The 14,567-nt window shown below is 39.5% G+C and overlaps 1 protein-coding gene across 27 annotated transcripts in view; it reads left to right on the plus strand.

The window, feature by feature from the left end:
* The window catches only part of KHDRBS2 (KH RNA binding domain containing, signal transduction associated 2), a 366,714-nt gene that overhangs the window by 214,439 nt on the left and 137,708 nt on the right, over positions 1 to 14,567 (plus strand). For all 27 annotated transcript variants that reach the window (XR_001877975.1, XR_001877992.1, XR_001877982.1 and 24 more), the window contains 2 exons: positions 8,922 to 9,049; positions 12,051 to 12,246. Coding sequence is in view for 2 of the 27 variants with exons in the window: in XM_017834828.1 (XP_017690317.1) it covers positions 8,922 to 9,049; positions 12,051 to 12,246 (324 nt within the window). In the remaining 25 variants the exon portion in view is untranslated. The remainder of the gene's footprint in view (positions 1 to 8,921; positions 9,050 to 12,050; positions 12,247 to 14,567) is intronic.

Genomic DNA, 14,567 nt, shown 5'->3' on the forward strand with positions numbered 1-14,567 from the left:
TGAGGCACTGCTGCCTTCCAAAGCTAAGCCCTCATGGCAACCTGAGATTCCTGGAAGGAGTTTTCGTCTTCATCCTTTTTCTTGCTGTCAGTCCAGCTTTGCCCCAGTCTGTGCCACCAGTTTGTTCTCTGGCAAGTAGCTGTGCTAGGCAGTGATGCTGCTGGTGCTGGTGCAGTGCCATCAGGAGAGGAGACAGTGCTGCTTCAGTCAAGAGCATGTTTATTCTGAGCCTACAAAAAAACTTTCCAGACACAGACTATGGCTAAACTGGATGATCAAAGAGAGATTCAGGGTTCCTAAAGGGACCCACAGAATCTGGGTTAGTCTGGAGAAATCTTTTTTCTAGAAAAATGGACAACCAAACACACAGGTCATGCTACCATCCCCACAGCTCTGTTGAGACAGTGCTTACTGTGACAAATCACCCTTCTGCCAGCTTCTGCTCCCAGAATGGTACAGCAATTATGTGCTGACATAATTTAAGATATTCTCTATCTCCTGACATAGAATCAGACTGTGGTTTTTAATAGATTTCAGTATATGCTAGTAGCACTATTAAGAACATTTCTGTTTTGCATCTGTAAAATAAATTTAGTACTTGCCAAGACAGTCCTTACTTCAAAGACAGCTCATGTTATCTTTACTCTGTAATGCAATAAGTAAAAAAAAACCCACTAAAATTTCTTTAAAAATTAATTCCTGTGTCATGTATCAAGTTCAGTCCAGTGTACTGTGTGCTATCAACTTGTACAGATTATCACCTAGTGGCATTTTTTAAAGTTCTAAAGTGATTCAGAAACCATAAAAGAAAGGGCACTCCACAAACCTGTAGTAAGATATTTTCTTGCACAGACTTCTCATCCTTCATTGCTCTTTCCAGTCTCCTCAGGACAAGCAGCATCTTTTGTTTATTATGCCACATGGGACCGAGAGAGTATAGCAGTAGCCAGGCTGGACGAGACAGGCACACTAAACAAGAGTAAACGTGTCTGAATTTTGCTGGCTGCTGTTGCTGTCCCTGTTGTCCATGACTGGGGGTCTGTAAACCTACAGCAGTAGATAGCAGGAGGCAATCTGGGTGGCAATTCCACCTGGCATAGCTGGAATAAAAAAGGATGCATAGATGCTATGTATAGCTTGTTACTTTTGTTGGCTTTAATGTAGACTATAGTAGATGGTTACTCCAGCCTTAATAGCAGTTAGTGATCTCAGTAGTAGCAGAGCTTCCACAAACAGCTGGAGAACAGTGGCAGTCCTACACCTCTCCTTGCCTCTGAAGCAACTGAGTTTTCCCAGAGGAAGACCAGCCATATCGTATTCCTTCCTTCCTAGTCGCCAGTGTAAACATCCAGTACAAATCCATAACAATTTCTTTAGGATTAGGTGGCTACACCACCCTTCCTGCAGCCTGCTATATGCCCTCTGTTCATATTATCAATTCCCTTATATGTCTCCTTCAAGTGGCAACTGTAAATAAGCGCAAGTTTTTGACAGCCAGGACTCACTTGGAATTAAATTCAGGGATAGGGAGCTACCAGCTAACTGATTTCTGTGGCAGCATAGCTGTCATTTGAATGAATTATAGACCACAGTATCCATTTGTTTGGGGGCTTGTGAGCAAGAGGGGTGGAAAAATTGGGGTAAATGGCTGAAATTTAATACAGATTTCTGCAAGTTTTTCAAACACCATGCACCCATCTTCAGTGTGGTTATTTTGTGTGGCTAACAGCATTTCCATGTAAACTGAAATAATCTTCTGTTGAAAGGTCTCTTTAGTATGAAAAACAAAATTTAAATTGATTATACAATTAGATGAGGCATATTTTGCTCTGTTCTATCAAAGACTAAAATATCTGGGTCGAAGTTTCGTAGCAGTTGCCTGTGTACAATTTACACCCTGGGATTGGCAGCTTCTCTTCAGATGCCGAGGAGCAAGACATTCCCCCTCCCTTCCACACTGCTTGTAGAGTGCGGTGCCCCATGCTGATGATGCCAGGCAGATTTAATTGTGCATGCTCAAAGAGAAAAATGACATCCACGCTTGGGTGAGTGCTCTCTGTGGCAAGCTGACAAATCCCCCAGCTGTCAACTAACCTCGAAGGCAAGTGTACGTGGCTCTAGCTTATGTCTGCTTGCATTCTGCCCATAGGCATTTAGAAGCTGAAACTCATATTGGCTGCAACACATTCAGACCGCTACTGAGAGAAATGCATGTGTTTCAATCTTTAAGGGTGATCCACACAATTAAGGTTTATTTTTCAGACAGATTATAAGCGAGTAAAGACAGCAATTTTTTGCATATGTGGCAAATGAAAGTGCAAAACATTTATGGCTATGGATCTGGCTAAGTTGCTGATTGCTTAGAGAAAATAATTTCTTTCTGAGGCTCAGATGGATTTATATTTATGTTTTTATGTATTTATTGGGGTTACTGTCTGCCAGAGAACTGCATGCACACAAAACGGCCTTACTTAAGTGCCAATATACATGGGCAAATGCAAAGAGGCATGTGTTGCTCATGTAGTATTGGAGTCATTCTGGCAGAAGCATTATCACTTGTGGTGCACTGCAGGCTGTCCATCTAAACCCATCATTACCTGGCACGTATGCTCTAGTGAAATAACCAGATCAATCTGCAAATGGGCAAAAAGCCATCTTAACAGATGGCTTTGATTGTAGGTAACCAGGAAACCATGCATATACATTAAACATGGGTTCAGAGAGTGTGGGCCTTATCTAGGAACATCAAAACAGCTGCTGGTTTTGAGCTCCACTGTATACTGTTGAGAACATGTGGCACACCCATCAGACACCCATGTAGGGTGGGCTAGAGCCAGTTCCCACAGTTCTGATGAACTTTGTAGGAATTGCATGGTTGGGAGTGGTCTCGGATCAGATGAATCTCTTGTTTTGCAATGAACTTTGAATTAGTATTAAAGAGACAAAGGATGAAGTTTGAAGGTGCAGATCATAGAATCATAGAATGGCTAGGGCTGGAAAGGACCTTAAAGATCATCTAGTTCCCACTCTCCTGCCGTGGACACCTTCCACTAGATCAGATTGCTCAAAGACCCATCCAGCCTGTGCTTGAATACTTCCACGGATGGGGCATCTGCAGCTTCTCTAGGCAACCTCTTGGAGTGTCACACCGCCCTCTCAGTAAAGAATTTCTTACTAATTTCTAATCTAATCTACATCTTTCTTTGAAGTTACTCCCCCTTGTCCTGTCACTACATGACCTTCTAAAAGGTCTCTCCATCTTTCTCGCAGCCTGCCTTCAGGTACTGGAATGGTGCAATCAGGTCACCCTGAAGCCTCCTCTTTTCCATGCTGAACAGTTCTCTCAGCCATTCCTCATACAGAGGTGTTCCATCCCTCTAATTAACTTGGTGGCCTCGTCTGGACTCACTCCAACAGGTTGATGTCCTTCGTGTGCTGGGGACCCCAGAGCTGGATGCAGCACTCCGAGTGGGGTCTCACCAGAGCAGATTAGGACAGAATCACTTCCCTTGACCTGCTGCCCATGCTGCTTTTGATGCAGCCCAGGATACAATTGGCCTTCTGTGCTGCAAGTGCACATTGCTGGCTCATGTCCAGTCTCTCATCCACCAGCACCCCAAGTCCTTCTCAGCGGGGCTTCTCTCGATCTGTTCAACCCCCAGCCTGTATTAACACCGGAGATTGCCCTGATCCAGGTGCAGCACCTAATTTGCATGCCCACCTGTCACCCAAGTTTTAGGTGATGAAGAGGACTGTCCAATCTATCTGGCACAATTGTTGTAAGTTTCCTAACCAGAGACTAATAGAGAAATGCTATGGATATGTGGTAAAAAGGTCTGATATGTTTATATTTAATGCTTTGGGAGTCTTAGAACAGGGTCTTAAAATGTAAAGAAATAACAGGAAATGCCAAATATCTTGTCAACTCAGGAATTAGTTCATCAAGCTCTTCTGGTACTGAGCAGCTAGTGCTATTCTTTTTTGTAACAGCCTGAAATTAAAGCACTCAATTAAAAAGTGGGAATTCTGGGATTCTTGGCCTTTTCAGTATACTAAACTGCAGATCCTGACTCCATGAGTCCAGATGAGTGGTTCTCACCATACTTTGAAGCTGAATTATAGTACAGTTCACCTTTGTAGGGCCACAGAGAACACAGCAAAACGGGTACTCCAGGAATTCCTCACCGCCAGTTATTTTCACAGTCTTGGTGCTTCCCCATATACACAGGAGAGCATGTGGACAGCATCTCTTTCAGTGTCCAAAATCAGTACGCATCTGAAAAACAAACCAAACCAAAACAAAACAAAAAAAAATCGAAAACAAAAGGGCCATGTTCCCATCACCTAGCTCTACCTAAAATTCACTGGGTCTTCTGTCCCATTGTCTGGCTGTGAGTTTTCTGAATCAGGTACTTAATGGAAATTTTGGGCTAATTGGAATTTAAGGTGCCTGAAAATAGCTCAAAGGCAGCACTTTAATAGTTATAAAGAAAATAACTCTAAGCAAAGGTTTTTTTTTTACTTCTTTTTTATTCAGTTAAAATCAAGGACTTCGATGACTCAGATACGAGGTGTTAATATGTAGTTGTTTGTAAAATTAAGATAGCCATAAATCTGTCCTAGTAGTAACAGCACTACATGGAGGGTAGTCAATGGCTCTTCACATGATACATGGCTAGCTTAACTGTGTGAGGAATCTGTATATGCTATGAAATGTCACCTGTATAAGGGACCAAACAAGCCCTATTCATACTTCACAATTGTCAGTGTGAAGAATTGTATTATCATTTTAGATTTGACATGTATAACTGCATTCTTAAGGTAGTTTGCATTTAACCTAAATTACTTTCCCCCTAACTATCTGGTGAGAATGAAATTCAGCTGCCCTAGATAAGAGTAATGGTATTTATTAATAGAATTATAATAGAACTTAAATGTGCAGAGTACATCAGGACAGGAGATCACAGTCCTTAAGGGATTGATTTATCCTTGACTTCTATGAGCCTTTGTTATGGTAATGATAGATATATATTCCCAAAATCCATTTCGTTTGTCTATGCCTTACCCTTTGATTTCTTTATTAACTCTCCTCCCTTGTCAATACAATGTTTTTGTTAATTCAGATCAGGTTTTGCAGCTTGCATCATACTTTGCTATTTTTTTACCAAAATGGTTTATTGAGTTATCTTGCAGCTTAGAGGCTTTCTCCTCTCTGCTGCATCTCCTGCCACTGCTGCCAGAAGGGCCTGTGGGTGAGCTGCCTCCATTCAGACTCTGACCAACCTAATTAATCACTCCTAACCTTTGCTAATAAACATAATTTTGGTAATTTAGGGTAAACGTATTGATGTACTCTAGAATACTAAAAGTTTTATCTAAATACGTCATTTGGGATTTTAGGCATTTATATAAATATTAAAATTTATGGTGGCCCTGGGTGCTACTGACTTTGCTGAAATTGTAAATCCTTGGTATTTCTAAAGTCAAGATGTGTGTTTGGGTGAACAGTCATGGGCATGGGTGGTTAGCTCACAGTGTTTGTAAATACTGACCACCATGATACGAGTCAATGCCACCCTTCACATCATCAGTAAATGGAAAAGCTGTTTAAAGGTAATAATGTTTTTAAGGATATAAACAAGAACAAAACATCAGCTGTAAGAATAGTTATAAGAGTATTAGAGAGCTATAAGAAAAGCTATAAAGTACAGAACATTTCTCATGAGCTTATTTTAATATAAGAAGTAGGGTGGGTTTTTTTCTGAAACGCAATATGCTACTGCAGTGTGTAGCTACTTCCTCATGCTTTCTTCAGTATAGGTATGTCTTGCAACACATGCGCTCTTTCTTGGGACTGGATCTATATGAAACATCAGTAACATAATTTTGCTCCTGTGCTAGGCTCTGAACTCAGCTACAGTTAAATAGACACTCTGTAGCTATACTCATAGCAGTTATGAAAGATTAATTCAGTGTTATGTTTCTGTTTAATGAAAGAGTTGAAATTAGCATTTCTGCTAATTTCAGGTTTAAGGTTTAGAAATTATGATCCTAATTATTATTTTTAAGGGGAACATAAGATAAATTATTTATATAGAATTATTTTTTTTAATTGAAGTCTTTCTCTTTCAAGATATCTGACCCAGCATCTTCCGTGTACTTTGTTGTCTTTATCTTGCCATTTCAAAATACATTGTACCTATTTCTTCATTGGACATGCAGTAAAATAACCTGTACTCTAAATAACCTATTATGCCATTGCATAACAGCATGGTGAAGATTTCCAGATCTTGTTGTGTATTATAAATTTAATTTGGATTTTCTGTTTCATCAATACTATGATTTTAAATTATATTTTTACCTGAGGAAGGAATAGCAGCTTTGAGGCAATTTCTGGTAGAATCCATTTATACAGCAATATTCCAAAGGAGAGGTTAACACAACAACACAGAAACTCCAGTTTCTGTCCCTTGCAGGTCCTTTCTCTTTTTTTTTTTTTTTTCTGCCTACTTCTTACTCAATCAAAATGTACTTGCATTATTAATGAAGTTCAGTCCCAGCACTGGTGTGGAATCTGAAGGGTAAACTCAAACAGCAAGTTTGAAGTCCTAATCCTTGGAAACCCAATGTGAATAACAGATGATATTAAGCGGGGTGCAGTAGATAGTACCTGGTCCAACAATTCTGCAAATGCGATTTCATTGATTCTATCTGTGTTTTTCCCCTCTGTGTTTTACAGATCACACTGACTTAGGAAGATGTCTTTGCTTATTGCCATTAACATTAGAACGATAGAAAAATGTGCAAAAAGATTTGGGGATGGTGCGAACTGAAAGCCATTATGTACTTTATTAGAAAATTAGGGATTTGGTTTTAATTATGGTTGTGCTGCAATTATCACAAACTTTATTGTATAAATGGGGCTCTTTTCTGAATTTCATTAATAGTTTTTACTCCAGTTACACTCTCTAGAAGGGAACAAGTAAGGCCACAGTTCCATCTCCCTGTTGGCTTGGTTTTTAACTTGGCTAAAAGAGGTGTCACTTGTAATGTGCCCTGGATGGTCACTCACCCAAGAAGTAGCATTTTCAGACCCTTACATGACAGCCAATGGCACTTGCCTGTGGAAGGATGGAAGGACTGAAGGGCTGAAATTCATTCTGTTTTGAAGCAGTAATTAGCTGTCACGTGGTTATGCTGCCAGCAAGCTGGCTACTGCAGTGGACTCTTAGTACTGTGATCAGCCTGCAAAGAGCTGAATACAAATGAAGGAAGCTAAAGAAAAAGGAACTTCTGACTGAGACAAAGGTTGTAAAATAAGTAAAAATTCCTCATTATGTATTATAGTGGATGAAACACTCCATAGACAGAGAGGAACAGCTTCTCGTTCAGAAGCCCTGATCCTTATGGGGGACTTCAAACTCCCTGATATCTGGAGGGACAACAGGCAGGGCACATTGTTTCCTGGAATGCATTGAGGATAGCTTCCTTTTCCAAATGCTAGAGGGGCCATTAGGGAGAGATGCTATGCTGGACCTTGTCCTCAACAACAAGGAGGGGCTGTGGGGAATGTGAAGCTCCAGGATAGCCTTGGCTGCAGTGACCATGAAATAGTAGAGTTCAAGATCTTGCTCCTTAGGGCAGCAAGGAGGATGCGCAGCAAGCTCTACCCTGGACTTGAGAAGAGCAGACTTTGGCCTCTTCAGAAAGCTACTTGGTGGGATAGAGGCCTGGAGAGACAGGGGCCCAAGAGAGCTGATTAATTTCAAGGATCTCCTCTTCCAAACATGCATTCCAACAAAGAAGAAGTCAACAAGGTGTCTGTAGGAGCAGCTAAACAAGACAACACCAGCCATCTGGATGATAGAAGAAGAAGAAAATGTTAAAGCATAAATATTATGGTCCTGAGAGAGCCAGAGCTAAGATTAGTATGTATGGGAAAAGAATCACAAGGTCAAGCTGGAAAGCCACTTGAAGCATGACTGTTCTTCGTGGCCGAAGGCAGCCACAAGGGTGGCTGTATGGTATGTGTGCAGATAAGTAACATCTTCCTGGCTGGATAACTCAGATCCAGGGTCAGTAGAGAGTCTGTATATAGGTATGGAGTAATAAAGTTACAGAGAATTCTTCCTGGACAAAACTCTGTCCCACTTGAATTCATTCATCAAAAATGATGCTGAGTGAGGGATTTTTTCCACCGGTGTCCGTGTCAGAGAGGTTGGAATTAGATCTTTAAGGTCCCTTCCAACCCAAACCATTGTGTGAGTCTGTGATTCTATTTTGTATCAGTAAGAAAAGGAAGTTCATCTGATATTTACTGAGCCATCAGTTACAGTGCTGGAGTTGATACCCTGCTGACTTAGAAAGGGCCTATTTTATTTCATTTAATACTTGAGTCCTAAAGCAAGAGTTCCTTTCAGGATATACAAAATAACTGAAGGCTACATTCAATGATGCTAATTGGTATTGTATTAAATCATCCAGTTATGCTAAGATGCAATATAAGATGGAATTTATGTTTTAAGTCCATAAAGGTAGCCAGGAAAGTTTGCCAAAAATATAAAACATTTATAAAATGAATTTTTTTATCTAATTACGAGTTTTTTGAGAACAGTACCTTTTGTATGTGAAAGTCCATTTACATTTTGCATATAGATATATTTCTTTATGTTTACATGTTCTATGCCTTGTGTGTTTTATTTTGCATGTTCATGCTCTTTATGATCACCTTCACTACCCATATACATTTTTCTGCCCACATATTTTAGGTAGTTGTCCACTCCCACTGTACAATTTTTCAGCATACCAATGATAATGCAGAACAAGTCACCCAAGTACTATCCATGGAATTTCTGTTTTGAGTGGTTTGACAGCTCAGCCAAAATACAAAGTTTCAGCAAGTTTCACCTTTTGCATTTCAGGATTATAATGATGAAATTCGCCAGGAGCAGCTGAGAGAACTGTCATATTTGAATGGTTCTGAGGACTCATCACGTGGACGGGGCATTCGAGGAAGAGGGATCCGTGTGCCACCTGCAGCTCCTTCAAGGTGTGGTAACTTGAGCTATTATGCTAATAGCTTTAGAAAGTGTAAGCAATAGTAAAAAAACATAGTTTAAAAAAAAAACCAAAATCACATGCACATACTGGTCAGTAAACCAAAATATTTGTCTTTTGATAACTTGTGTCATCTGTGTTGTGCCATGTTCTCTGGTCTACAGTTCACAGGCTACAGTGGATAGTATACAAGTAATAAACAATGAGAGCAGATTATGAAGACAATGAAAGGATATTTCTAGAAAAGAATATTGTTATGCTAGCAATGTACCAGTATGGTCAGTAGCATAAAATCATTGGCCAAAAAATAGTACAGTCTGAGAAGACTACATAATCTGAATGGAACTTTATTTGCCAAATAATTACTTTTTTATACATATTACAGTTTATATATAAAAAATAATATATATTATATTACATATTTGTTGATTGGTCATTGGTTTTACATGAATTTGATTGGCGTAATCTAAAAACATTGGTATATGAATGCTTCCTGAATTCTTCCAAGTATTTTTTCATATCTAGATAACAGATATCTCTGCTTGTTCATAAAGCCAGTGTAAAATATAAATGCACTCTTTCAGACTTATTTTTCACTGTGAATCCTTAAGAAATTTGTTGCCTTAGGCATCTAAGTTACCAAGCTACTTCTAGTCTTCTCTCCATAGGGGTAATTTCAGGATTGGTCCTAAAAAACTGACTTTTGTTTTGGAGGAAATAGGATATGGAAGTACCTTATGGTATGCTGACATAGGAGTTCTTTGGCAGTTGAACAGGCTGATCTTGCCTATGACCTTTGGGTTTAGTTTTTTTCCCTAAAGAAGTCTACCATGTTTTCTGTCATTTCTTCCTGCATGGATTTTTTTATTAGTAGTATGATGCACATACGTAGAAGTTTTTACAGTTGCCATTCATGACCATCTTCCACTCAAAGTCTTTTTGGGCTTAGTCTTCCTTACAGCTAAAATCTCTGGAACTTAATAATGATGTTCAGAACATCACTGCAACAAACTGGCAGCTTTTAAATTATGTTCAAAGGATAATCAGTGGAGTGCTGGCCCCCAATTCCTGCAAAATACCCTACTGATTGAATCGGTTGCACAAATCCTATGATGTTGGATGCTTTCCCTATTTTCCAGTCAAAAATCCCAGGGGAATATTAAAAAAACAAATTTTATGGTATTTATTTTATGGTATTTATGGTATTAAAAAACAAATTTTTATTTTATTAAAAAATATTTATGGTAATTATGGTAGTGTGGTTGATACGCTTCACATGCTTGACGGAAGGATGCTGTCCAGAGGGACCAATACAGGTTTGAGAAGTGGGCCTGTGTGAACCTCATAAAGTTCAACAAGGCCAAGTGCAAGGTCCTGCATGTGGGTAATCACCAGTGTCAGCACAGACTGAGGAGTGAGGGGATTGGGAGCAGCCCTGCAGAGAAGGACTTGGGGATGGAAGGTGGAAAGCTGGACAAGTTCCAGCAATGTGCACTCGCAGCCCAGAAGGCCAAACGTATCCTGGGCTACATCAAAAGCAGCATATCCAGCAGGTCAAGGGTGGTGATTCTGCCCTTCTACTCTGCCCTTGTGAGACCCCACCTGGAGTGCTGCATCCATCTCTGGTGTCCTCAGCACAAGAAAGGCATGTTGAAGCAGGTCCAGAGGAAGGCCACAAAAATCATCAGAGGACTGGAGTGCCTCTCCTGTGAAGTTAAGCTGGAAAAATGGGGTTGTTCAGCATGTTGAAGAGAAGGCCCTGGGGACACCTCATTGCAGCCATTCCATATATGTAAAGAGGGCTTATAAGACAGAGAGAGGCTTTTTACGAGTCTTAAATTGAAAGAGGTTGGACATACGGAACACATTGTTTTCAATGAGAGTGGTGGAACACTGGAACGCATTTCCCAAAGAAGTTGTAGATGCCCCATCACTGGAAATTTTCAAGGTCAAGTTGGACACGTCTTTGCACAATTTGATCCAGTGAAAGATGTCCCTGCCCAAGGCAGGGTGTTTAGACTAGAGGATCTCCAAAGGTCCTTTCCATCTCAAACCATTCAGTGATTGTGTAAGTCTAAAATTGGCTACTGAAACTTGTAGTAAAGTAGTGAACATCACAAGCTAGTGCTCTGTGTTTGGTTGTCTCAGCAGGGAAAGAGCCACAGCTCTGGATCTGGGTTTCACACACGGTTATGCCTGGCACTCTCGGTCTTCAGAAAGGGCAGCACATTTGGGAGCATGCTACTCTGAAACAAAACCCATCCAGACTGCTTCCCTGATATATTCCACTTCTAATTCATTATATGGTATAGTTACAAGAACCTTTTTGTAAACAGTAACAGCTTCTTCTGACTTACTAATTAGTACAGTGAGGCAGGTATAGCATAAATAGCCAGAAAGACACTAAAACTCTTTCCCTGCTTGTTTATATGCTCTATTCTCTCTGTGCAGTAGGGGAAAGCAGAATCCCACGCTGCCTTTCGTTTGTGCTGAACTAAATTAGATAGGAAGGAAAGTTACTGCTCTCCTTTTATACTCTTCCTCTACTTTGCCTTGCAAGTTTCTGCCGTCCTGCAACATCTTCTGCCAGTCTGTTTCTCCCGCCCCCTAATAAACATGAGAATGAGAGTGATGGCTGCTCTTGTAAAGTAGTTTGAGAGCAACAGAAAAAGTTCCTCATTTTCTTCATTCTCTAGAACTACTTTAGCATAATTCTGCAACTCTGTGAATTAGAATGATTCAGAATTTCACTAGTACAAGCAACAAGAGGATCAGGTATAAAAGGCACTGGGTGGCTTAAAAATAATGCCTTTCCATAATAGGAGTTCTGACCAAGGTATTGCCTGAAAGCGCTTGACATTGTAACTGCCAAAATCCCGCAGTTATATGATGCTTTAAATAGTAGAATGTAAGAGCCTTTAAAATGGGGTAGCATGGACATGTCCTCTCTTGCCGTACACGCCAAAGTGATCATTCCTGTTTGCTCCCCACAGGGGTCGTGGGGGTGCAATTCCTCCACCCCTGCCTGGACGAGGTGCCCAAGCACCCAGAGGAGCGCCAGTGACCCGTGGAGCCCTCCCTGTGCCACCAGTGGCAAGGGGCGTTCCCACCCCTCGAGCCAGGGGCGCCCCGTCTGTCCCGGGTTACAGACCACCCCCGCCACCTGCACACGAGGCCTACGAGGACTATGTAAGTAACTGCTTTCATTCAGAACGTGTGTGAGCCAAGCTCTGTGATGAACATCAAGTACTGCTGAGATTAAATACTTCAGGCCAATAATTCCTCTATCTCTAGTGCTTACCCCTTGCAGTTGAACAACAGTCTGGGCAATGCAATATGTCTGCAATCTTGTGCTTGGTGATATGAGTTTGTAGATTCGTTTACAGCTTAGTTTTGGGTACAAGAGATCATGCTGGGTAGTTCTCAGGGTGTTACAAAAGAGCAATACAGATATTATAAAATTTATATTTTGTACTAAAAGTCAGTTGTTACTGTAGGCAAGTTCCTAGGAATAACAAATTATATCCTTTTTGAGAAAATGGGGGTGGGATGTTCTTCCAGATCCTTTTTATTATATATTTGTATTCAACATTGTTTTACAGATACACAACAAATAGAAATTCAGGTAGTTTTCATGAAAGCTGATACAATGGTGCATCTTTAGCAAGGAGCAGTGCTGTCACATTATCTTATAAGGTGTTAAAAATAATTGTACTGTACACATCAAAGCTTTCAAGTCATCCTCATGAATGTTTCTACCTGGAACTATCACCATAACAACAGATATCCAAATAGAGGAGAAAGTACTATCAAATAGCAGGTCTGAATTTTTCCAGCTATGTCAAGTCCAAGAGTAAGATGAACATCCCATCTATCCTGTCTCTAGGAGAAGACGCAGTTTTATTCAATTAATGGTTCTCCTAGTACAGAAGAAAGGAAAATGAAACAGAAATTAATCTTTGTTATTAAAGCTTTACTCAACCATGTGTATTTGTAGCATAGAGATTAGATCATGGCCATTTCAAAACAGGGATGCACATTCTGTTGATGCCAAGAGTCACAACTCAGCAAGAGCAGCAAAAAAGGAGGCGGAAAAAGTCACTCTGGTATTATTTACCTCAACACAGTTTCCATCATTAAATGAGATAGAAGTCCTGCTAAGAAAAAGACTTTCAAAAGTATACCCTTCTTTGATAGACAGTATATTATCTGTTAGTATCGAAATGTATGAGACGTTCCTTTCTGTGCAAATACACATACTTTCCTAATCCATGAGTGAAAAATGTCAAAACAGAACCCTTGTAATGTAAGATTAATCTTATAAATGGAGTATTTTTTTTTTTCTTTTACAGTATTAGTAGATGTCCTAGAGTATTAAGCAGTTGTTAGGGAACATTTCTTACACTTTTCCTGGATGGTAAATATATGGAAAGCAAGAGGAAAAATTAAGGAAGGATTGTCAAGGTTAGGAAGGCATTCAGCCAGTTCAATATTATTTTGAAATGCTAACACTCTTAGAATTACAAAATATTCACACAATTAAAAAAGTCATTTTAGTTTATAATACATTAATCAAATAAAACCAAACAAATGTGTTTATGTTTCTATTTCCCCTTCTTAGATAGCCACAAAACACATACTGCCTTGTAAGGCAAATTCACATGTTTTTGAGATCCTTTCATCTCCTGTGTCCTTTTAACATCTATATTCGATGTCTAGGAATATATGGGATTGCTATCATGCACCAGTTTGCAATGAAAATCTCTTTTCGTTTTATAAAAGTTTTTAAATGCAATCTAAATCATTTTGGTATCTTATGGACTGAGATAATTAAAACTCCGATGCTATGCAGGTACAAGGAAAAGTTCATGGTCATATATCTATATTATGTTTTAAGAGAAAATGGTTTTATTTTGACAGGAAGTAATCAACACAGTTTTTCTTCCCAAATAGATCATATAATAAATCATATGTCTGACTGGATACTAAAAGCAAGTGGATCTATTTGTTGACCAGCAACAAATGTCGTGTGTAACTGTTGTTCTTTCACACTTAATCCTACAGATGAAAAGCTAATTTGTAACGAATGATTTATCCAATTTACTTTGTATTCTGCTTCTAGGCAACCCGCAAGTGTATTACATCTTTATGTGTTTATGTTTTTAATTTTTGGCTACAGTCTTTCACACCATTTTTTGCTTAATATATGCGAGTTTGATTAGTTGTACGCATGAATACTATGTCATTGATTGTGAGTATCCATATTCTTCATTTTTCTTTGCTCTAATGAAATATAGTCATTTAAATGTGGAGCTGAAAGTGAACTCAATAAATAGAATAGAATGGCTACAGCAGATTTTTTAAAATGTTTGAACAGCTCTTCCTGAGAAGAAATCTTTATCTACTTGCTGAGCACTACTAATCAGATATTGTATTGGCTGTTTGAGCTTGAAACATCTAACTGTTCAAATCAGTTTGGATAACCATTAAAAGTTTAGATTATCCAATAT

This window comes from Lepidothrix coronata, unplaced genomic scaffold (assembly GCF_001604755.1).
Source record: "Lepidothrix coronata isolate B3197 unplaced genomic scaffold, Lepidothrix_coronata-1.0 Scaffold241, whole genome shotgun sequence".
In the NCBI taxonomy this organism is placed as follows: domain Eukaryota; kingdom Metazoa; phylum Chordata; class Aves; order Passeriformes; family Pipridae; genus Lepidothrix; species Lepidothrix coronata.